At 37.0% G+C, this 26343-nt stretch overlaps 1 protein-coding gene across 1 annotated transcript; it reads left to right on the top strand.

The window, feature by feature from the left end:
- Nucleotides 1–930: 930 nt before the first annotated feature.
- LOC140146148 (fumarate hydratase, mitochondrial-like) lies at nucleotides 931–26343 on the top strand. The gene is given in 12 exon segments (XM_072167908.1): nucleotides 931–1118; nucleotides 7422–7547; nucleotides 8504–8578; nucleotides 8580–8615; nucleotides 10921–11097; nucleotides 11683–11838; nucleotides 15444–15549; nucleotides 17393–17398; nucleotides 17940–18020; nucleotides 18734–18937; nucleotides 20203–20434; nucleotides 21171–26343. Coding segments are annotated over 12 exon segments (1497 nt in total). The 5' UTR covers nucleotides 931–1013; the 3' UTR covers nucleotides 21364–26343.

Raw genomic sequence — 26343 nt, 5'->3', positions numbered from 1 at the left:
GCAAAAGATTGAAAAACAATGAAAATCAATCCTTTCTACTGAAAATTCAATCGAAAAAGATTTGCCCCTAACTTTAATCGATAAAAGATTGTAAAATATTGAGAAGTTTTGATTGAAATTTGAAAATTCAAATCACCCGCCTGAATAGGCCTACAGTCGAAAACGATTTGTCCCTAATTCGGGACGGCGAGATTGAAAATTCAATCTGTTTCAATCCGGCAGGGTCTTTAGGGGCATATAGGCCTACTTTCTTTTGAGAATTTATTTCTTCACTTCTACCATAGGCCTATGTTCACCAGGTTAAGGTTTGCAACTATTTTAAAAGCTTTTAAACTGTTGCGATTTGGTAGCTGCGTAGCTCACAGCATCTTGGGAATGGTAGAGCTTTGGCAAAAATTTGCATTGATCATTTCAGCGAGCCGAATTCAAATATCATAGATATACTTTTGTAGGTCCTGTGGTTCTTGAGTTATGTTGTAAAGAGGACTACTTCATCAATACGTTAGCAGCAGTACAGGCCTGTAGCCAGGATTATATATATTTTTTTTTGGGGGGCATATTTTGAAAAAGTGGACTTTTTTTCAAAAAGGGGGGGGGGGGTAATTCTGTGAAACTTGAACAAACTTTCTTCCCCAAATATAACCTTCTTGACCAAAAAAACTTTAAAAAATCAAATTTGTTTGGCTCGCTACGGTCGCAAATTCTTAAATTTTTGGACTTTTTGTATACTTTTGTAAATTTGGTGGGTGAAAGTTTTATTGATAAATATCCAGAAACCTGGGTGGGGACCAGGGTCACCATGCAATGCCTGGGGGACCAATGTGTCTCTCCAGCTTCTGATCTCTTGCATGACAATCCCTAAACCCGAACCTAATTAATATTCATGACTTGCTCTACGTGGTGGCGTATAAATACTACCCACATGTGACAAACGACAGGTGTTTACATTTTTTGCCACTGCAGTGCACTGCTGAAAATTAAAATAAAAATTCCTGGTGAAGCGCGAATTGTTCATGTTGTCAAGAACAGCTAGACCCTTTTTTGACTCTTTAAGGATTATCACGGTCAAGCAGGAAGCCAGTCTTCATACTTCGATAAGCAGAACTGTCAGAATTATGGTTTGTATTTTCATGATTTTTAAGCTTACTTACAGTTACACATGTACAGGCTCATCTAGACTCGCTGAGTCTCATGGACGCCGTTCCTATGTCCATCAGACTCGTATTTCCCATTTTGGATGTCAATGGTAAATACACACTTAACGATTTGCGCCGGTTAAAAACTTGAAAAAAAATCTTTAAAATTTTATCAATGTATATAAAAGTGGTACCAACCTTATTGTGCTTGCTAATTTAAGACTCGGTTGAAACAAAATTAAGGATCGAATGCATTTTAGTGTCCAAAAGGCAAAATTATCGTCAAAGTTCTGCGAAATCGGCACCCTTGCGAAGGGTTCAGAATTCGAATCGAACGAAAATATCCGATCTTTGCGATCAAAAACACAAAATTACAACTTTAAACATACTATTGGCAAAAGACATTATTACCAAACAATATAGAATAGAAAATTTGACATCATTTTCTCAAAATATTGAAGAAATTTGCTCACTAGACATACGTACGCAATAAGTACGCAATCCAATTCCCGCTCAAACGCCGAGAAACTGAAAGTGCATAATCCCGACTAGGCTCATCATACATTGATCGAGAAATCTATCTACTATCCACGACGACACGATGGTTAATGTGTGGATAGAAGATAGAGATTGCTGGTATAACACGGTCAGTCATCGTAGCGTCTTCAGTTTTAAAACGCATCAAAACAATTTTTTAGATTGTCCAATTTGGCTTCAATTTAGCTTGGCTAACAATGGCTAACATTTATGTATATGTATATCTTCAGCTGAAGTGTAATGTGTATGCTTACATTTAACCGGAAACACAGGCGCTGAAGTACAAATTCCGACCATATAATGAGTCCGTTTAATTCTGCAACCTTGCTTGATCATAGTTGTTTTGACAACTGCCAACTGCGTCGGTGATTAAAGATTTGAGAAAATCCAGTGCTGGGCAAATCAATACATCTCCCGATTTGCAAAGGTTGACTTGTCATTGCAAACTGATGGTGATACCCTTCCGGTTCTTGAACAAGTGAGCCCAGCACTACATGTGTTGATCACCTATTTACAATGGGGACTGTGTGATGTCTGGCGATCACTCAAGAAAAATTGACACAAAATGACGTTTTTCGTGAGTAACGTCATGGTGAATTGATGAAGGAATATAGCAAAATGTGTCACTAATATTTCAATAACAATATCCTCATATTTTTGAGACAATAATTAACTTGAGGAAGAAGTTTTTATTCATATGCATGATATTGGGCCCTGGATGGCAACCGTGTACATGTACATGTGCCAAACAACCTGTACGTTACATGAGCACGTATACTTCCACGTTCTAACTTTCGTATCACAAGCTATCGCTTGTTCATACAAAAGTTAGAAATTTTCAAACAAATCATACATCATATCAATCATCATGATCATCTCATGACCATGATCATGATGATTGATGTCCCAGTACATTAAGGAACTTATACGTTGTCCTCATTCAAATACTGATACTATCTGTCCAACGTAGGCTATTACCATACGGGGAATTGTTGAAGGAATAGAACAGTCTATGAACTATCATGTAGGTATCCCAGGCAAACCTTAGTTAACACATTTGCTAGTCAGCCAAATTCGCCGAAAATGTCAATGCATATTTACATAGAAATTTAAGACAACTGGCCGAAGAAGGAAACCTACATAAATATATATGTTTTCTATACCTTCACTTGACCCAAATATGATTTTTTATGGTGATAAGACAATCGCACATGGAATTTTAGAGGGATTTTGATAGCAGTTCCATTAAAAAAAGCTGCTGTCATAGTGAGACTAAGATCTAGAAACACCCCCGAATGCCGCTTTGGGGAATTTTGCTAGCTGAATCTTTTTGATGAAAGTCAATCTTTGACAAGATGTAACTTTGCTACGGAAAGTGAGCATGAAAAAAAGGTTTTCAGTTTTGGCTTTGTTCACTCAAAGGACTTTAATTTGATACATGTATATAAAATGATGCAGTTTGATGTAAGGGTGTGAGTGAGTCCCGGGAATTTGAGTCCCGCCCGATAATCCTATTACCCGGGCAGGAAATTTCCTGCCCGGGTACCCGAAATTTAAAAAAAAAAAAAAAGTTCAAATTCAATGCATTTTGATATCATTAATAGAGTATGACATGAAAACTATGTATCAATTTTCATATTAAAATTACAAAACAATGTGCAAAATTCAATTTTTTTTTTTTTTTTTTAGGTCAACCATGATCCTAGCATTTAGGTCTAGGTCCAGAGACACTACAAAACCGAAAAATGCGGCGGGTACCCGGGCACAAAATTACTCGAAAATCACACCCCTAGTTTGATGGCAAATTTGAATTCACCTAGCATACCTTAACTATGTGTGGCTCACACATGCAATACGAACATGACAGAGATAACAAAGTATTGCTGCGTAAAGCGAGTCTGTTCCACAACTACTAATGGTCGTTTTTTACTCTGTTCAAAACGTGACATGTGTACCAAATAATAAGGGCAAATACAGCCCCCAAAATGGTCTACTTTTAGCGACCCTTAAGGGCTGGGGTATGAACGTTTGGACAGTATTTATTTTGGGACATTAGAGCACATCAGATGATCAGACATATCGAATTGCATTCTGAATACGAAGAATGTCATTCTGATATCAAATAATTTTGATTTTTTGAAATTCGCAATTTAATACACATTTTATGGCAAATCATTAAAATTGATATTTTTGATATTTAACAGTACTTGAAGTAAACTTTATAAATCTGATGATTTATACTTAATGTATGTAGGTGGGATGAAAAGTCGACGATCAATTGAAAATTTTGACCTTTCAGATCATTGAAGATATGGATTTTTTCCCAAAACACCAAAAAAAAAAAATTAGGCCTTTTTAGGAAAAAAAATCCATATCTTCAATACGAAAGGTCAAAATTTTCAATTGACCGTCGGCTTTTCCTCCCTGCTACATACACTTTATGAATATATCATTAGATTTATATAATTTACTTCGAGGACTGTTATATCAAAAATTTGAAAAATATCAAATTTTTATAATTTGTCATAAAATTTATATTTTATTGTAATTTTCAAAAATGAAAATTATTTGATATCAGAAAGACATGCTTCAGATTCAGAATGCAATTCGATAGGTCTGAGGTGCTCTCATGTCCCACAAAAAATACTGTCGAAACGCAATAAACGCCATTTTAGATCCCTTAATACCTCCGAAACAGTTACTTCAGTCAAAGTTTAAAATGCGATCCCCATCTCCCCGCTTACCTTTGGACAAATTTGTAGTAATCTCTGTGTTGAAAAATGTCCGGTACTTGCCCGGTACAAACATAGAAATGGCCACATTGCTTCAGTCCTGTTAATATTTCTTCCGAACTCCAATGCAATGGTTCTGGTTCCAACGTGGCGCATTAGCTCGAGATACTCTAGCTAAAATACAGGTTTACATTTACTATCTTACATTATCTTGCTGTATTTCAGCTAGAGCTCCAAACGACAAGCTTCCGGGTTTTTTTGGAGAACAATACTGTTACGTAAGATGAAGAAGAAACCCGCCGGAGCCCGCCTCTACTCATTATTTCATTGTACTTATTGTACTTATTGCAATTTGCCTCCGACATTACGTAATCAACACAAAGCTTTTGTGAGGATTAGTGAGTGGATAAGAAATTGACAGTGGAGGATACGAAGGACACACCGATTGTTAGTTGTCAATCATGAATTGCCGCAACGTATTAATATTTTAGGGCATGAAATTCCGCAAACACCAAGACAAATTATGCCGTATTTTTCCAAAGATCATCTCATATGAAGTAAGCTGAATGCGATCTGTAGGCCTACTTTTGTAACATTCCGATCGCTTTTGATCACCTATTATCGGCTATTTTGCTTGAAAACACGTGAGTTTATGTTGTGTAAACATAATTAGCATCTAGACACAAATGAAATTACGATGCAATACAACGCAATTTGAATGCGCAGCAGATCTATAGAAATAACGCGCCGGTTTTATGCAGAATTAGACCCTGTCTGGGCGTCATGATGATAGTCTCCTACACAACCAGATTGTGTCAGCCTGACGCTCGTCGATTAGAACAAACCTGTGATAGCCACATACCAGGCCACAGTCTGGCGGCTGGCCTGAGACTAATTTTATACACATGGCAGCGATGACGTATCAGCCAATCATAAGCCTTGTTTATGTCCGCTTAGCTGCACTGCTCATGCATTAGAGCCGCCATTTTGACATGCGTTCTGCTCGTGAGAAAAATTACCCTTTGTTGACGTTTATCAAACAATTTTCAATAACGGGGGATACTACTATTTCAATTTTTTATTAATGAAGTTACATGTTGTTTTGAGGAATAACACGGGAAGTTTTGAGTTTTATTTCAACTGGTGGTGTAGGAAGGTGAGTGAATTCGTGCATGAGGTTTTCTTGTGAACAACGATCCGATAGTAGGATACGAAACGTAGGCTAAAAATGTCTTACACATGCGCGGTGGACCGGTGGTGTTCTTGAAATCATCTAGAAAAGCTTCATTCTCTGGTATCATTTCAGGTAGTCTTGGTACGAATAAGAACAGTCAAGAATACTTTTTTTTAGTATCATGATGGATATCTGTCACCAGGCTGGGATCCCTCCCACTCCCCACATAGTACATCTTTTGGCTCCCAAAACATCAAATACAAAACACCAAAAGTGTTGCACATACTTACTTTTACTGTCTTTTACCATATATTGCACACAAACGATAGGTACCTAAACATGTAACACGCGCCTGTGTTCACAAATTTCATTTCCGCGTATTAGCAATTGCAATTTTGCTAACCTTTTTTCCCAATTTTCATGTTTTTGACGCCCCAAACACAGTACACGCGTATCGCTACCCACAAAAAGCTACCCTTTTTACGCGTTTTTATTATCGCGGATGGTGTACAGGCCACAATGGGAGTGACCCCCCAGGACATCGCATCACTATCAGCGATCGTTTTTTTATTCTGAAGTTTGGCTGGTTCCCACTAGCTTCATACATGTGACATAAACCGACTGGATATCGGGGATCATAAAAACGTCAACATCTTTCAAAATATGGAAGACAGTAAACTTAATTTATGGCGAGCGGTCCGAATTTACGTGGTGTACTACACTGTACCGTATTCGTTCCAATAACCGCCCATGCCCCAATAAGTGCCCACCCAGCAACTTTGAAACAAACACAATATGAAATTATTAACCGCCCATCCAATGTTGTCAAAATACTTCCAATAAGCTTACCTGTCGAGTGACTTTACATGCATGCATGTGGGAAATTGAGCATCAAAAGTATCCAAAATGTGCACCAAAATTAAATTACGATTAAATTAGTGGGCAGATGTATATTAAAAAAAAGGCCAAATTTGAGGTGATTCTAGTTTAAAATCGTATTTTTTTGCCGGCGGTCGCCATATTTACTCACGGTTAGTGTGCCTCAAAAAGTGGTGTCAATATACAGGGATGTAAGTTTTCTGTATTTTTACAGAATTCTGTATTTTTTGTAGTCCAGATTTACGCAATTTCTTTTATTTTCAGCCCATTTTGGGCTTTTTAGCCCGAATTTACTCGCTTTTTTCCGTATTTTTTTCTTCAGGGTTACTTACATCCCTGAATATAATATATGGACACATTTTGTGAGGGCGCACTAACTGTGAGTAACTAAATACTTTCAGACGGTGATTGATGACTAAAACAATGTAAAAAATAAGCGCCCACCCAAAATGATTTTGTTAAGCGCCTGGGCGCTTATTGGAATGAATACGTAGATGACCCTAGTCATAATGAATGTTCGTAAGTTTATTTAAAGTTTATTATATCACTTTTGGATACATAAATTCTAGACAGTTCATTGGTTGATTGCCATATATCATTTTTACCACCAGGCCCTCCGTGTATTGGCGTGTAATCATGCTCATGGTAATAGGCAGTCAAGTAAAAACTTTATACTTTTTCTCACTAATTATATTTTGAAAACAAATTTATGTTAATTCCAAATTGAGAAACACAAAGTTTGAAAAGTTGAGTAGTCTGCATGAATGAGCCCAAACTTTCTGAAAGGCCTACACCCATTGTTTATTTTCCCACAAAAGCAACATATCAGTAATGATATGGCTCCAGCAGTTTTAAGAGCGCCACTGCAACAGCCAGCCAGCCATATCCTGCACATTTAAAAACATGGAACTGTGTTGGTATTTTGTCAAATAAATTATGTTTTCTTGCTTTGATCCCTATTAGGGTGACTACCGCATTGAGAAGGATTCTATGGGTGAGATCCGTGTTCCGGTAGACAAGTATTATGGCGCCATGACGGCTCGATCCATCATCAATTTCAATATCGGAGGAGAAAGGGAACGCATGCCAGTAAGTAAAAAAGGGTAAAATCAGAGAAGGTATCTTACTCTTCGCAGAATCCTTTGCAACATGTTTTTCTCCCATTTCAATTTTCTGTACTAATTTGCTATGTACATGTACAGGGTGAGTCAAAAAAAGTGCAATAGAGAAAAGAGTCCATTTTAATTTGAGAACCGAGTTGAACCTTTTAGGTTTCAAAACATTTTATAGATAACATATCCATAAAAAATTTGTGATCTTGTGTGAAAAAATCAAGGAATTATCATTTTGTTTTGTTTTTATGACACATTTTATAGTGATGCCCAATTTTAATGTTTGTCCAAGAGACATCTAAAATTTGAATGTCAGCCCACTCTGTGGAAGGTAGATTTGGAACAACTGCCTTTTCTTAATCTCATTGGCATTGAAATAAGATGGAGCACCCAAAGTGTTATTGCGCTTGGTCTTGTTTAAGGAGAAGAAACATTCTTTGTTGTTATTTTCATTTTCCCTTTACTTTAAAGATGTTTATTTTCTTTCAAAAACTTATAAATTTGTAGGCGGGTTTTTCAAATGTTGAAATGCGCGCAAATTGAAATGGAGTGAATTACAAAATATCCAGTAAGTTGGACATATTGGGATTAAAAAAACTGGAGTTGGAGTCGAGTGAGGTATGAAGCACTTAAAGTAATGTAATTCTTCTTTCCCCTGTATAATGTTAGAAAGTGTGTTTGCATAGCGAATCACTTCATTTTTTCACAGAAGGTGACTATTGAGTGTGGCATTTATAGAAACTTTCAATAATGGGAAAGTTCAACTTAGTTCTTACATAAATATCGATTCTTTGCTCTATTGCACTTTTTTTGACTCACCCTGTACCTTTAGTGCAACATGAGTTGATAGCGATAAAAAGTATGACCAGAGTCCAATATCAGTATCCACACTGCTATATCAATTGACCTGTGTATGCTTTTATTTTACCATAGGTTAGCCTTATTAAGGCATTTGGTATCCTTAAAAGGTGTGCAGCCAATGTCAACACAGAATTTGGATTGGACACAAAAAAAGGCAGACTACATTATCAAGGCTTGTGATGAGGTATGTGCAGTAGGCTTCTTCAAGGAGTTGGTTTTGGTTTCCAAGGGTGATGTGGTTATAACATTGGGCTCTTCCATTCAGGGATGTGAGAGTTCCTCTTTTCAGCTGATTTCCTCTTTTTTTGTTGCCAAAATTTACGCATTTTCTTTTATTTTCAGCCCATATTTGGCGTTTTTACCCTGATTTTACACTGTTTTAGTGATTTTCCTCGCTTGTGATCTGTGGCCTCTCACACCCCTGTCCATTTGAAATCCATACACCCCTATGGAAGACATGATCTTAATCTTTCACACAGTGAGTGTGAATTTCAAATGGGATTTCCTGGATGAGTGACTCGTTGAAATCTACACCCCCGGTGTGGGAGATTAAGGACAGGGTAATGTCTTCCACATGGGGTGTATGGATTTCAACTGGGATAGCCCATTACCAAAGATATTAGACCAAAGAGAACCAACTCAGAATTGCCCAGTGTGTAATGCTATGGTAAACTAGGGCTATAGCTAGCCCAAGTCGAGTGCCGGCTAATTTTACTAAGAATAAGAGCGCTGGCTCCGGGGATAATATTTAGCGAAGATGAGGGATCGGGGAATAGGCTAGAGGGTAGCACCCCATAAACTTTTTTGTTTTTATGCCTCCACCGAGGCATACTGTTTTTGTAATGTCCGTCCTTCCGAGATTCCGAGCTTCCGTCCGGATGCTGTATCTCGGCATGGATGGGCGGATTGACTGCAGATTTTCAGGATAGGTGGGTCATGGTCAAAAACTCTGGCCACTTTTTTTGGGTGGGGTTCAAGGTCATATACTGAGGTCAAAGGTCATTTGAGGTCAAATTACTAAAAACTGTCGTATGGGCATGAAACTTGGTGGGTACAGTTAACATTTAGAGCTAAATTTTTGCAAGGTCATTTTGGGGTCATCCAGGGTCACCCAGGGGTCATCTAAGGTCAAATTACTAAATATTGTCTTATGGGCATGATACTTGGTGGGTACAGTCAACATTTAGAGTCAATTTTTCAAGGTCATTTTGGGGTCATCCAGGGTCACCCAGGGTCATCTAAGGTCATTTCAGGATCATCCGAGGTCACTGGGGTCACCCAGGGGTCGCCCAGGGGTCATCTAAGGTCAAATCAATAAAATTGGTCGTATGGGCATGAAACTTGGTGGGTACAGTCAACATTTAGAACCAAATTTTTGGAAGGTCATTTCAGGGTCACCTGAGGTCACCCAGAGGTCATCTGAGTTCAAATTACTAAAAATTGTCATATGGGCATTAAACTTGGTAGGTACAGTCAAAATTTAGAGCCAAATTTTGGATGGTCATTTCGGGGTCACCAGGGTCATCTAAGGTCAAATTAATAAATTTGGTCATATGGGCATGAAACTTGGTGGGTACAGTCAACATTTAGAGCCGAATTTTTGGCATGTCATTTTGGAGTCGTCTGGGGTCACCCAGGGTCATCTGAGGTCAAATTACTAAAATGGATTTGTACACATTTAAATCGCCCCATGGTGGAGGCATCCCATTCGACGCCTTGCGTCCGAAAAACCACGACGTTCTAGTTTATGCTTTTATGATGAAAAAAAATCATTTGTGAAAAAACAAATTATTTTATTATTTGGCATAACTATAAGGCCAAAAAAAAAAAAAGTTGTGTTGCCTCAACCGTCCGACCCTAAATCCTAAAAAATCAGGGTCGCAATTTTTTTTTTTTTTTTTTTAATGATGATTTTACAGATTTGTTCAAAAACTCAATGTTTGTCACTTAAAATTAATATTTTATTGAAAGACTAGTCTTTAATTGATGTCTTATAGTTTTCTATAAGTCAATATTGACAAATGTCTCTTAATTTATGAATAATTATTTAATATTTGAGTGGATTTTTAAAAACTGAAGGTTTAAAAAAAAAAATCCGACTGTCCGACCCAAATTTCCCATTTTCCCACTTGAGGGCAACACAACAATTTATTATTTCGCGTAACCCTGTAAATGAGCCATTATTGGTTTGCTGCACATGGAGACTGGCATTTATCAGCAAAATCCTGATCATTTACGGCTTTCAACTTGAGCGTTACAAAGTTTTTTGGGCTTGGCACTTAGCGACACAAAGCTCTGCTCGCACAACACTTCATATCAAATTTTGAGATATTGCAAAATAATCTGCTGATACCCTTTTTTCATGAGACTCATACTTACGGAATGTAAATAAGACATAGGCTTATAGACGTAGATCGAAGCCAACTACAATGTAGACTAGGCTGAGGAGATTTAAGCCAACTAGACATTTTTTATTTGAATGTATACAGGTAATCAAAGGGATGCTCGATGATCATTTCCCGCTGGTAGTGTGGCAGACAGGCTCAGGCACTCAGACCAACATGAATGTAAATGAGGTGATCAGTAATAGAGCAATAGAGATGATGGGAGGAGTGTTGGGCACTAAGACCCCGGTACATCCAAATGATGATGTCAATAAAAGTCAGGTAAGAATATGTACACGGCAGTGCTGAATACAAATAATATCTGTTTTGAATCTCGTACCAATTGTAAAAAAAATGGGTAGGAAAACATTATTTTGAGATTATACTGTCTTAAACCCCCCCCCCCAAAAAAAAAACCCTGTCCACCTTACCCTATTTAGCAATGGCCCATACAACAATTTTTTTGGCCTAATCTCATAACATTTTTATCCAATTGCTAAAGGGTTCACATGTTCTAAATTCCCCTATTACTTTTCATGATTAATTGTCAAGTTTTTATACACACTTAAACAGGAACTTATTGGTAGCGTCCCTTTACAATGTTCATTTATGGGGTTAAAGTAGGCCATAATTACAGTTGAAATCCATACACCCCTATGGAAGACATGACCTTAATCTCCCACACAGGGAGTGGAATTTCAAATGGAGTTATCTGAAAGAGTGTCTCCATTTGAAATCTACACTCCCTGTGTGGAAGATTAAGTCATTCCGATGTGCATGGCTTGTATGGCATTCCAATGGAATAGCCCAATACATGTACATCTGTATGTGTAATTCATGTCTTTTGTGTCATGTATTCTTACACAGAGTTCCAATGATACCTTCCCTACAGCTATGCACATAGCTGTTGCCATGGAGTTGCATGAGCGCCTGCTGCCATCACTGGGTGTTTTACAGGCTGCATTACTCATGAAAGAAAAAGAGTTTGCTGATATCGCTAAGATCGGCAGGACACATTGTCAGGTAATGTAACTTAAAAAACCTTAGGCCTTCAACTGGGTGGATGATTTAGGGTCATCCGAGGTCAATCGATGAGGAACTTGCTTGAAGACCCAACCATGTGACAGATTCACTCTTAATGCCCGCTCCTGTTGAGGACGGTTGTTTGGCTTGTACTCACACTGCTTCTTTGACTCCCCGTTCAAACTAACAGGGGTTCACGGTTCAAAATGACAATGTTGTTAATGTCAAAACTGTGACCACTGCCCTCAAGATGTTTATAGACCACTGAATAGTTGCCACTTAAACTGGCACGTCTGAGTTGGGAAATGCGACTCTGCAGGGGTTGGCCGGTTTGCTAATGTAAAGTTTTTGGCACTCCTGATCAGGGTTCGCCTTAACTCATTTTTTTTGCATAGCAAAAATTGCTATGCAACATTTGATTTGTATAGCAATTCGCAAACTTTGCATAGCATTTTTTCAAGGCAGTAGTACCAAGCAGTACCAACATGTTTTTTACACCCATTATTATTAATGCAATGGTGTTACTTGAATGTTGATTGAGTCAAATGTGATGTATATTTATTGATAATGAGAATTTTAAGTTTTAATGAGTTTTTAAACTTTTAAAATATGGAATGTCAAATTAAACAGCTGCAAAAAAACCCAAAAAAACAAAAACAAACATAACATTAAACACAGAGTAGTACTGGTGTGTGGTGTTTTATTAAGTCTGTTTTAATTGCACAAATAAAATTAAAAACAAAACATCAATCTGAAAATACCTTGAATAATGTGCTCTTATACTGTATAGTCATACATGTACATGCCATGACATGCCAACCATAAAAATTGTATTAAAAAAAAAATCAAAATTTTGATCTTATTTTATTTTATTTTATTATCTTATTTTTCTTGTTTGGGGGAGGGTTTATTATATTTTTTTTTTCATTCTTTTCTCCCTTCTTTTCTTATCTTTTTGTCTTTTCTTTTCTTTTTTTTTTCATTTCTTTTCTTTCTTTTCTTTTTTTTTTTCATTTTTTTAAAATTAATTTATTTTATTTCAATCAAATTGTTTAAAATTTACCACCCGTACCTGCCACCTGCTGGTCAATAATTAATTTAATATTTTACAAATACTGCCCTCTACGGCCTCTATGAATATGTCAACAAACATGGTCAAGGGGGCGCAGCACTAATTCAGCGCCCATAGGATAACGTGTGATTTGCCTACTTCAAGCGCCATTTCTGGCGTCCCTGCAATACTTGGCAAACTAAATTTGGTATCAAATTAAAGCTCTGTTTCTCTAGATTCCAAAACCTTTGTCGGCATATATCGATGACCATTGACTTTTTTCGCTAATTTGCGGTGCAAAAAAAAAAAGAGCTAAAAATATGCTAAACTCACCACTCACATTTCAAAATCGGGTTTTCTCTTAATCCGCCACAGAGAATTGCTTTTGAGATCAATTGTTCAGTTTTTATCTGCATGTTATCATTAAAGACACTTGTCGAATTCATATGAGCCGATATTGAGTGATTTAAAGTGAACATGTCGCTAGATATGGTCGCTGCAATCTCATATTCACTATGGACTATATTAGCGAATTTCGTTGTTACATAAAATGCGGAGTGATTTAGTGTTACGCCCTCTTATAAGGTGTTAAAAGTTTTCAAAATCCACATTTATTACTCATTAAGTAAACTAGAGAAAATTTGAAGCTCAACACCGAAGATTTCATGGCTCTGCGACATTCCGTTCAAGAGAAATGATGTTTTAAAGATCAGTGCCGAAATGCCGAAAATCGAAAATTTCGACTTTTCCTCCAATATGCGAAAGTTTATACAAAACTCACAAAATTAGTGACAGACGACAATTTGAGCACGTCTTTGAACCAAGATTAATTTCTTTTCTAGATTATCAGTGTTGCCATTTTCTTTTGGAAATAATTTATTACTGAGTCTCAAGTATAAATACCCCCCGTTCCAGTAGTAACAATTACGATCTTTTGAGTAGGCCTACTGAATATTCAGCAAAAAGCGGCTTCATGCAGATTAACAATGTCTATTAACCTTAAAATCCATTTATGAACCTTTTTGAGGATTTTTGGACGCATTTCTTGACTTTGAAGGCGCCTACTCGGCCAATAAAGTGTTTTTTCCAATAATTTTTCATGAGGATGACTTTTTGTAATATTTGTTTATCATCATGATGGAAATAGAACACATTTTGTGAAGCGCGTCTCTTATTTTGGCGCGAAGAAGGTAAAAGGAACGCGTTCATAATGACGGCCGTTACAAGGGGGCGCAGCACTAATTCAGCGCCCCATAGGATAACGTGTGATTTCGGCCTACTTCAAGCGCCATTTCTGGCGTCCCTGCAATACTTGGCAAAATAAATTTGGTATCAAATTAAAGCTCTGTTTCTCTAGATTCCAAAACCTTTGTCGGCATATATCGATGACCATTGACTTTTTTTCGCTAATTTGCGGTGCAAAAAAAAAGAGCTAAAAATATGCTAAACTCACCACTCACATTTCAAAATCGGGTTTTCTCTTAATCCGCCACAGAGAATTGCTTTTGAGATCAATTGTTCAGTTTTTTATCTGCATGTTATCATTAAAGACACTTGTCGAATTCATATGAGCCGATATTGAGTGATTTAAAGTGAACATGTCGGTAGATATGGTCGCTGCAATCTCATATTCACTATGGACTATATTAGCCGAATTTCGTTGTTACATAAAATGCGGAGTGATTTAGTGTTGCGCCCTCTCAAGACCTTTGACATGGTGGAAACACAGATTCACGCCGTGATTTCTCGATATCAAGGTCGTGTTTGCTGTTAAAATTTCACTTAAAACATCAGTATTACTGTGCATTATATTAATTATTGAAGTGAATTAGGCCATAATTAAACATTTCAGGGTTCAGTTGCTTGAAAATGATGTAAATAATACAATTTGAGGTAGATTTTGACGGGGCTTTTGAGCCTATGTACCGGTATGAAGTCTAGGTATTTCGTTGCATCGCATTTTTATATGATGCATTTGTGCAATTGCATCGCAAGTTTTGCAAACCGTGTCGCATTTTGCGATGCGACACAAGGTAAATCGAACCCTGCTCCTGATCCTCAGCGAACTTGACACCATAAACTACCCTACTTATGCAGCCCTTAGGCTGCTTGTCCTTTGGGTGCACTAGCGACTGCCGCAGGGTATTGGTGGGCTTAAAGTGTGTGGTGATGCTGTGATCATGGTAAATCATATTTAATTTCTCTAAAACATCCCCATGATAGGGAATGGGGACATAAGTCTTGGTACCAGTACCAGAAGAAGTGGTGTCTTTGCTAGCTGGTTTAGTATCTTTGTCACCATGGTTTAGGGCTTTGTCAATTGCCCAGTGTTTATAACCACACGTTTTCATGGCGTGGCGTGAGGGTGTTGGTGGTCTGAGATTTTATCATAGTCCTTCATGATAATGGATATCCAAACCACGACTTTCAACCTTCAACAAATTTTAGCACTATTGTTTTTGATTGCTTGCCTGCCTGCTTGATTGATAATCAGGAATAGATTGATTAGGTACGTAATCAATAGTTATCATCAATCAATACTTTATTTTTTTAGGATGCAACACCTATGACATTGGGTCAGGAATTCAGCGGATACAGGACACAGATTGATCATGGAATTGACAGGGTACAAGGCTCTTTACCTCGACTTTATCGACTCAGCAGCAGGTAGGTATACATATTGAAAAGTATGTTAGTTTTTCTCATGGAAGCTGTAAAAGAGGTGGAATCATCCTGTTGAATTGGCGGTAGAATCACAAGAGTTTAGGGCACTGCCATACAACCTTTTTGATTTGTAGATGAAAGGACGATATTAATCCCATGAGCACTACCGGCCGAATTATTGGCTTCTAAGGACCAGGGTTCGATTTACCTTGTGTCGCATCGCAAAATGCGACACGGTTTGCAAAACTTGCGATGCAATTGCACAAATGCATCATATAAAAATGCGATGCAACGAAATACCTAGACTTCATACCGGTACATAGGCTCAAAAGCCCCGTCAAAATCTACCTCAAATTGTATTATTTACATCATTTTCAAGCAACTGAACCCTGAAATGTTTAATTATGGCCTAATTCACTTCAATAATTAATATAATGCACAGTAATACTGATGTTTTAAGTGAAATTTTAACAGCAAACACGACCTTGATATCGAGAAATCACGGCGTGAATCTGTGTTTCCACCATGTCAAAGGTCTTGACCATGTTTGTTGACATATTCATAGAGGCCGTAGAGGGCAGTATTTGTAAAATATTAAATTAATTATTGACCAGCAGGTGGCAGGTACGGGTGGTAAATTTTAAACAATTTGATTGAAATAAAATAAATTAATTTTAAAAAAAATGAAAAAAAAAAGAAAAGAAAGAAAAGAAATGAAAAAAAAAAGAAAAGAAAAGACAAAAAGATAAGAAAAGAAGGAGAAAAGAATGAAAAAAAAATAATAAACCCTCCCCAAACAAGAAAAATAAGATAATAAAATAAAATAAAATAAGATCAAAATTTTGATTTTTTTTTTTAATACAATTTTTGCGGGTTGGCATGTCATGGCATGTACATGTATGACTATACAGTATAAGAGCACATTATTCAAGGTATTTTCAGATTGATGTTTTGTTTTTAATTTTATTTGTGCAATTAAAACAGACTTAATAAAACACCACACACCAGTACTACTCTGTGTTTAATGTTATGTTTGTTTTTGTTTTTTTGGGTTTTTTTGCAGCTGTTTAATTTGACATTCCATATTTTAAAAGTTTAAAAACTCATTAAAACTTAAAATTCTCATTATCAATAAATATACATCACATTTGACTCAATCAACATTCAAGTAACACCATTGCATTAATAATAATGGGTGTAAAAAACATGTTGGTACTGCGGTACTACTGCCTTGAAAAAATGCTATGCAAAGTTTGCGAATTGCTATACAAATCAAATGTTGCATAGCAATTTTTGCTATGCAAAAAAAATGAGTTAAGGCGAACCCTGCTAAGGACTTCTTTGATTGGTTACAAAGAGAGTTATATAATGTATTGAGCCAATCGGAGATGTAGTAAGAATTGTCAGTAGGGCTGAAAAGGATTAAACTTAAAATTGCTGACAGATCTAAAGTTGAATTTATACTCCATCGCTGACAACAAGCAATTGGTTTCTAGCCAATTGGGTATAGCAAGCTTTTTGTTTTTTGAAAAGTGTGCTACCTCATTGGAAATACCAATCCCTTGTAGCAGACCTGCCAACTGTCCCTCATTTTGAGGGACTGTCCCTCATTTGGGGTTTACCAAAGTGAAAATGAGGGACAGTCCTGTTTTCTGAAAATTTCAGTGATGGTAAATTTAAATATAAGAACATTAGAAAATGATGAAAATGTCACTTTAAAATTTGCTATAACATTCTCTTTAGTCTATTGTGACCTGCAAAACCTTCTCAGAATTCTGAAAGTATTGCACCCCTCAAGTCTTTGAATTTGTCAGTACATGGTTTGTGTACATGTACAAGGTTTGGGTCTCATGTACCTCATTCTGACTTCGGTAGGTTGGCAGGTCTGTTGTAGCTCAGCGATGGAATATAAAGTCAGCTTGAAAGGCCCATCTTGAATGGTTACTCATCAGCAGGGTTTGGTTTTTTTTGCTGGCAAAGTGGCAAAATATACCTTAATGCATGGGTAACTCCATTTGCAATTCACACCCTGTGTGGAAGATTAAGGTATGAATGCCTTCCATAGGGGGGGGGTGTATGGATTTCAACTGGAATAGCTCAGTTGGAACAAGAACATGAAGGGTAATTGTTGACTAAGGCTAAAAAAAAAAAAAAAAAAAAAAAAAAGGTTTGTCTCAAAGCTCGCGCGCGCATTTGTAAAATCGTGAGATTTGGAAAAAAACAAATGCGGAAATTTTTTTAATTTCAAATTCAAAAAGTCGGAATAAAAAAAAAAAAAAAAAAAAAATCGCATTTCGCATTTGTTTTCAAACCACTCGTGAGCTTTGAGACAAACCATTATTTTATTTTGGCCTAACATGACTTCTTGTTCATTATTTGAATACAGGTGGTACTGCTGTAGGAACAGGACTCAACACAAGGGTTGGTTTTGCTGAGAAAATAGCTGCCAGCATCGCTAAATATACAGGTGCGTGTGTCTTGATATTATTATACTTAGTTTTCTGGGCCAACAGGCATAAACATATGAGGGGAAAAACCCAGTGCATTTGGCCGGATTCGAACCAGCAACTTTCATAATACTAGTATGACGCTCTAACTAGTTGAGCCACAGAAACGTGCTGGAGAAGAGCGGAAGATTTAAATCGGGTACTAGACTGATTGATGTTTGTCATTTTTCTAGCGGAAGGTATCAGAACTGCATATTTATAACAAATGCAAGAAGTCACATAGGGATGGAATTATTATACTATTACTTCTCTACTTTTCCCCAGAATGGGAAGTTCTATAAAATGACAGCAATTTGCAGGGTTCTGACTTAATTTTGCTGATTAACCTTTACACTATACAGAGCCTGATTGAAAACAAACTGTTGGGCATTGCAAATGGCGGCTCCCACGGCTGTCATTTGGAGTGTTTAGAATTTTGGAACTCTGTTACGCTATCATGGATGCCTACAATGTTTATAAGTGCAAGAATCATGAGCAAGGGGGTGAGCGGTAGTGCTCCAGCTAGCCAGTATAAGTGATGGCAGCGGCTTGCATAGCTTAAATATCTACTGCTGAAGGGTCTGATAGTTCCCTAATTCTCTTATCCCAGACATTTGTTCCAATTGTATATCTTTTGTTTTAAGAATCTCAGGAATGAAATATTCTTTTTTTTTCATATGCGTTCCTTTTACAGGGCTTCCATTTGTCACACATCCCAACAAGTTTGAAGCGTTAGCAGCACATGACACGATGGCTGAAATGTCTGGCGATCTCAACGTCATCGCTTGCAGTTTAATGAGAATCGCTAATGACCTACGATTTCTGGGTTCCGGACCAAGATGTGGGTTGGGAGAACTGATTTTACCTGCGAATGAACCTGGAAGTAGTATTATGCCAGGTAAGGTTGTAAACAGTCTAGTCTAGTCCATAGTCTAGTCTAGTCTAGTCCATAGTCTAGTCTAGTCTAGTCTAGTCTAGTCTAGTCTAGTCTAGTCTAGTCTAGTCTAGTCTATAGTTTAGTCCAGTCTATAGTCTAGTCTAGTCTAGTCTATAGTTTAGTCCAGTCTAATCTAGTCTAGTCTAGTCTAGTCTAGTCTAGTTAGTCTAGTCTAGTCTAATCTAGTCAAGTCTAGTCTAGTCTATAGTTTAGTCCAGTCTAGTCTAGTCTAGTCTAGTCTAGTCTAGTCTAGTCTAGTCTAGTCTAGTCTAGTCTAGTCTATAGTCTATAGTCTAGTCTAGTCTAGTCAAGTCTAGTCTAGTCTATAGTTTAGTCCAGTCTAGTCTAGTCTGGTCTATTCCGGGGTCTATTCTACTACATCTACATAAATACCAAACAAAGTTGCATGAAAGCAATATCTAGTTGAGGTGACAACAACATGGCTATACAAAACTGAGGAAAAACAACATGAATTGCATATTATTAATACAACTTTTGGGGATGGTATTGTCAAGTTTTAACTGTCTGTGTTTGAACATATTCAGGAATGAGTATTGCAATTTCACCATTTTGAATTTTGTACATTGTTGTTAATCTATGTTGTCTTCTTCGCTGCTCAAGGGAAGGCCACTCCAGATTTTGAAGGATATTAGTGACTGTGCCCTCTGTTCTCCTGTAATTGTTGGATACAAATCGAGCTGCCCTGCACTGTATTGCCTCAATTCTTTGGATGTCGGATACATTATGGGGTCCCATACAGCGCAAGCAAACTCAAATTGCGGTCTTACCAATGCAAAGTACATTTGCTGTTTTACATACTTTGGGCACCTCCAGAAATTTCTGCTTGAATAAACCAACAAGCATTGTTGGCTTTAACAGTAATATTGTTGATATGATTTGACCATTACAGATTGCTACTGAGTTCAACCAGTCTAGTGTCTAGTCTAGTCTAGTCTAGTCTAGTCTAGTCTAGTCTAGTCAAGTCTGCTTTTGGAAATTTTAATAGAATGAACACAGCTTGACATAGCATGGGTTGGATGTTAATAGTGGGTTGGTACTAATGCCGCATAGAGGAGGAGCCATTTGCAGAATAGAAGGGAACTCATCATTGCATTGACGAATATTATGCAGATATAGATGTAGGCCCAAGAAAGGGAAGTTGATGTTCCATTATATTAACCATTGTACATTGATAGATTAATGAGTTTTTGTTTGTTTATCAACAGGTAAAGTAAACCCCACCCAATGTGAAGCCATCACCATGGTAGCAGCTCAAGTCATGGGCAACCACACAGCTGTAACCGTGGGTTGTAGTAACGGCCATTTTGAATTGAACGTCTTCAAGCCAATGATTGTTACCAATGTACTACAGTCAATACGATTGTTAGCTGATGCATGTGTGTCTTTCTCTAAATACTGTGTAATAGGGATTCAACCAAACAAGGAGCAAATTGACAGGTAGGAATATTTTATAGTGACAGAATCATACCGTGGAAGGTATGCATGTTGTCTATGGGGGTCAGCGATAAATGAGGGGTGCATTAGCCAACTCAAAAATAGCTCAAATACCCCAAGCAAACAGAAAAGCAGGTCTCGAATTTCGGGGACACCACCAAGGACACTGCCTCAGGCATGAGAATTTTCAGTCAAAACACTGGAACCAGACTTTTGTGATGTCAACATTTCTGCAATTTTCATTTATTTTCAGCTCATTTTCAGGTGTTTTTGTACAATTTTGCATACTTTTCCACATATTTTGGCCATTTCCAGGCCTTTTCATGAATGTGTATTCTCATACCTGCTGCCGGCCCTTTTGAAGTTTTGGTCAAATAACTCCCAAGGTATTCTTCATTACTTTTTGACCTTGGTGACCTTCTTTGTCTCTGCCCAGTGGTCTTGAACATGGGTGCCCCTAAATATTAAAAATTGAGCCCTGCACAAAAGAGAGTTTGCCCGTAATCGCCGACAAGATGAGCGCTCCTTGTTCCCTCAGATGAGATGTCACCAGTCTGAATTCAAGTACACTTGTAGAGAATGCAAGATGACAATACCCTGTTTTACCAAGTGAGTAACAGTGAAAATTTACATAGGAGGTTTTTCCTGCCAAGTGACAATTTTATAAGAAAAGTTACAATGCAATCAATAATCAATCAATCATCAATAATCAAGCTTGTGATATTTTCCCCATCCACAGATACTTACGTGAATCACTGATGTTAGTGACAGCTCTCAACCAGCATATAGGCTACGACAAAGCAGCGGACATTGCAAAACTGGCTCATAAAGAAAGCCTCACATTGAAGGAAGCAGCTCTCAAGTTGGGTTATGTATCGGGAGAGGATTTCGACAAGTGGGTCAGACCAGAGCTGATGTTAGGACCTGAGTAGCTTACCGGGCCCGGGGTGGGTACTCGGTACAAAATGAACAAACAGGGATGTGCCACAAACATGGATTTGCATATTATTCTCATTTGCTGGCAACTGTGCTGGGTTTCAAATCTTAGCAGTGTACAAAATGGGTCATCCCTTTTGTTTTTCATGATTGCCAACATTTTACTGTTTGGATCAGGTCATATAGGGTTTCCTGTTGCTCAATTTTTGGACACCCTGTACATGAAGAGTTCAGATGCAATCCCGATATATCCATTTTCCTTGATTTGAGATATAAGCAAATATAAAGAACATATAATGCAAAAGTTATGTGCTGGTTGGTTTATCATAGTCTCAAAAATATACATTGGATTTTTACAAGTAGGGTGTCAATGAAATTAAAGCCATATTAAGTGCACAATCTTTTGGTTAATTTTTTTCAAACCTGATTTTTTGGCATACTTTTAATGTTTACAGTTTACACATGTCCCAAGTCCCAACTTCCACCTAACTGGAATAAGCCAAATTTGTTGTGTTTGTAGTTTAACAGAGCAAAGTTGGACATACATGTAAAGTCATAATTCATGAATTATGACTTTGCCCTCCTATAGAACTGCATGTTAAACAATCAAAATAACCAGTGGTGTTTCTTTCACTTTACCTTGTTACTTCAGCTCAAAATGGACAGAAACCCTTCCCAGCAGTTATTACTAGTATTATTTGAAGGAAATTGTATATTATGGCTTTAAAAGCTAGCATTATAGGGCAGATGTTGGTGGTCTCAACACATACAGTTTGAAATATCGTGTATTGGCTTTTGTATCTGGATTCTTCAAATGTGATTTATTTAAAGGAATGTGATGACGAGGCTGAACTTTTTAAAGTGAATCAAACCGTCGGTCGCAACACATAGTGGCGTACGTGAAGGGCAAAATATGTCTCCGAGCAAAACGTTTTTTAAGGATATGCTACTAGTAACAGAGTCGATACTCCTCCACTGTTATCTCTCAGTGGCCCGATTTCATTTGAAATTGAAGATTAAGGTTCAAACTATTAAACTGTATCTTTAATAGTTAACAAGGAATAACTTTTATAGGATAATAACTAGCTCTAAACCTATACGCCACTATGTGAAACGGAAAATTTGGAAAATCACTCTACGCCACTATGTGTTGCGACCGACGAAACCTTTATTAATTTCCATATGTTTTTGATTATTTGCGATATTGTCAACATGGACCACCCCTGGAGGGCAACTAAACCTCTACACAGTGCGAATCATATAGCATTTGTCTAAAATGTGACATGATCTGGTCCATGGATGCCAAAGGTGGCAAATTTGAAATCAAGGATAAAGGCAAAAACATGGAGTAAAAAACAATAAAATGCATTTTATAAGAAAATAGACCTTGGGTGTTTCCAGTATATGATAGCCTAGCTATATGTAAATGTAATAGTAACTCAATTTTCAGAAATGCCTCCTTTGGCCTCTGGACCAGATCATGTCACAAATTATCAGGGGTGTAAGAGTTCAGATTTTAAACTGATTTCAGCTTTTTGTTTTGTTTTTGATTTTCAGCTTTTTTTTTGTTCACTTGCTCTGTACAAAAGTATAGGATCTTTCCAAATTACAGCTTTTTGCTTGCTGTTGTCAGCCCTTTCAGTTTGATATACGTGTGATGACTCACATCCCTGAATTATGGATGTTTGTGTTGTGTTCTAGGATCACATACATGCATTTTGATGATATCCCATATATTCCTGGTGTACATGTACAACTGTAGGACCCAATATTTTGTTGAGTGATGTACTAACCAAGGTTATTTAGTAGTCAATGACTGAAAATGATTTTGTAGTAGTGCAAATGACAAAAATCAATGCATACGGCCTTCAATTTTTTCACCAGAACAATGCACGACCGTAAAGGGGCAGTGCATATTATAGTGATGGGAAAAATTAAAAGGCAAGTACGCAGTCATTAACATCATCAATAAACATCATAAAACCATTGTTTGAAACTCACCCGCAATTAGCCAGTGCTTCATAGATGCATGAGCAACAAAATATGTGTCCGTGCATTGACGAATATCAATGAACGAAAAGCACTTATCAAAGATCCGCTGCCATTGGTTCATTTCCTGTTTACGAATGGCTGCAGTCATACATGAACTATCATACAAATAATGAATGTTTATGAGTGTAATGTTAAGAATATTTTATGAGGTATTGGGCTTGGTCTTGGATAAGCTGATCTGGACTAGCTACAGCACTGATCCAAAGTAGTGAATGCAAGGTAATACTATACCCACATATGTGACCATCATCCACAACTGAGCCCGGATGTCGCCAGTGCCACTATTGAGATATGCTCCATCAAACTTAACAATAAACAATAGGAAACAAAGGATTTATTGACTGCTTGATTGATTTTTCACTACTTAAATGTCAAGTACTATAGACATGATATACATAATTTTAAAGCTAATTTCAAGCAGAATATTTTGGTTGAATATCTCAAAAATGATGATTGGCGACTTCAGGGCTCAGTTGTGCTGAGGGGTCACATAAACTGAGCTCAAAAAGAAACTTTTAATTTTTTACAACTTGTCAATCACAAGGTCATATCTTAAAATACTGTCAATCAAAATGAACCAAAATTACACACAGGATTACCTTAATACTCCACTCAAAACACATGTCAGTAACCAAGCAGTTGTCCAACTGACACAACAGCAAAATGCACTGTCATGTGACAGCTTCCTGGACTTCCTTCACTTTCACAGCCCAACATTTGGCACCCAGGACAAAAAATCTGTGAGAATGCACACAAGATCCTTGCACAGATGATAAAACGGTGCTGCTTTCTGCTTTTCATACACTTTTTTCATGAAACAGGGCTGGGCTGTGAATGTGGTCCAGGAAGCTGTCCCATGTCAGTGCATCTTACTGTTGTGTCAGTTGGATAACTGCTTGGTTACTGACATTTGTTAAGAGTAGAGTATTGAAGTATATCTGTGTGTAATTTTGGTTCAATTTGATGGACAGGATTTCAAGATATGACCTTGTGAAAAATTATAAGTTTCTTTTTGAGCTCAGTTTATGTTACATTGTATTTTTATGTGAATGGTGAAGGGGTATTATACTAATATTTATTATAAGTACTACCTCACCAATGAATATCGTCATATCAAAAACACTGTCTTTGTGTGCAATGATCAACATATGTATTGTAAATCTGATAAAACCAACTTTAATTGGTCTCAGTATCTTATATTTCAGTCGAGGTGAACTTTAAAAAAACAACTTCTAAAATAAGGAGAAAATAAGCTAATGTTGAGAAATTCATGTTTCAACCCTTTCCCAAACTCTTTAAAAACTTACTTTTAGTTTTTTTTGTAAATTTTAATGTTCATTCCCGTATCATGTTTCCAACAGGGTTATAGTTAACCCCTTGAGCACTACCTGCCATCTAACATTGCCTCTGATTGGTCAATTACATGATATCTTCATTTTAATCACCAATCAGAATGGAGTTTTGCAAATAATTCACCCAAATTTTTTTGCATGGTGAAATTATTCTAACAATGTTGCTGATTGGTCCAATTGATAATGAAAACTCCTTTTTGACCAATAGGCAAGTAGTTCTCACGGGGTTAATATCTATTTACTTGATATACCCACTATAGTTCCACTACACCCCATAGACATTACATTGCATGCGGATGCCTCAGCACCACCTTTTTCTCCGTTTCTCTCTCTCAAGTGGAACTGATGGGTGTATTTGAGTAAATAGACAATAATTAGTATTATATATAAATATTATGTATATAAATTGTTTAAAATGTATGTATACATAGCAGAGGAGGCTGAGGGTTAATTCCATTGATATAGAGTCTTGGGAGTCACATTTTCTCCCTGTGATGAAAATAATATTTAAAAATTTTAAAGAAATTAAAAATAAGAATAAAGGTAAAGGACCAATATGTTAGTATACAGAAATAGTTTGTACGTATTCAATGTTTCAAAGGGAATGTCATTTGGAAATTGGAATATTTCAAGGGGAATGAGTCACGAAAATGAGTTTTACACATGTTTCTAAAGAGGACATGTAGAGCTTTCAGAAACAGAAAACCCCATGTTGATACGACTTTTCTTTGCAAAGATGCATCAATTTATCAATCGCTGAAAACAATATAAAACAAAAGAATGTCAACACTTTCTTTGCCAATATCTCAAAATCAATAATAGTGACATCTGACTCATTTCCCTTGATCATGTCACATATGTTTGGTATTAGAATATTCCAGTTGAAATCCATATACACCCCTATTAGACATAACCTTATTCCTAACGCTAAAAATGGTTTTGGGGTATCAGAAAGGAAAGAGTAGATGAATAAAGAAGTTTGGAGTTTTCCCCACGGTTTTTAACCAGGTTACCCTATTTGAAATTCACACTCCCTGTGTAGAAGATGAAGGTCATGTGTATGGATTTCAACTGGAATAATCCAATATAGGATTAGGGAACAAACCAAAAGATTGATGACGTCCTATAAACTAAACTAGTTTCGTTTAGGGGGCAGGGGGTAAAAATACTGGATTACGTTCGTACAAAAACATTGGTCAGAAGAATTTGTCATTATTACTATTATGTCAAAATTTTCAACATTTCATTATTACGTTTCTGGCAGGGAGGGAGGGGGTCGGCTAAGAAACGAAACTAGTTACGTTTATAGGACGTCATCGATCTTTTGGTTTGTTCCCTTAAGATGTTCCCCCTGTACTGATGTCTCCACTAAATGTGTGCATGTATGTGTATAATAGTTACAATATAATATGCATGATGTGTACTGCCTTTGTCAGTGTAGCAAATAAACACATCACAAAAAGTAGTTAACCCCTTTATTTCAAGGCAATAACTCAAAATTTGTGCATCAAATTTAAAAAGTTAAAAATTGAAATTGCCAAAATAAAACCAGTCTAGTTTTGTCAACTTTGA

Source organism: Amphiura filiformis, chromosome 2 (assembly GCF_039555335.1).
Source record: "Amphiura filiformis chromosome 2, Afil_fr2py, whole genome shotgun sequence".
Taxonomy (NCBI): domain Eukaryota; kingdom Metazoa; phylum Echinodermata; class Ophiuroidea; order Amphilepidida; family Amphiuridae; genus Amphiura; species Amphiura filiformis.
This window is presented reverse-complemented; position numbering and strand designations above follow the sequence as displayed.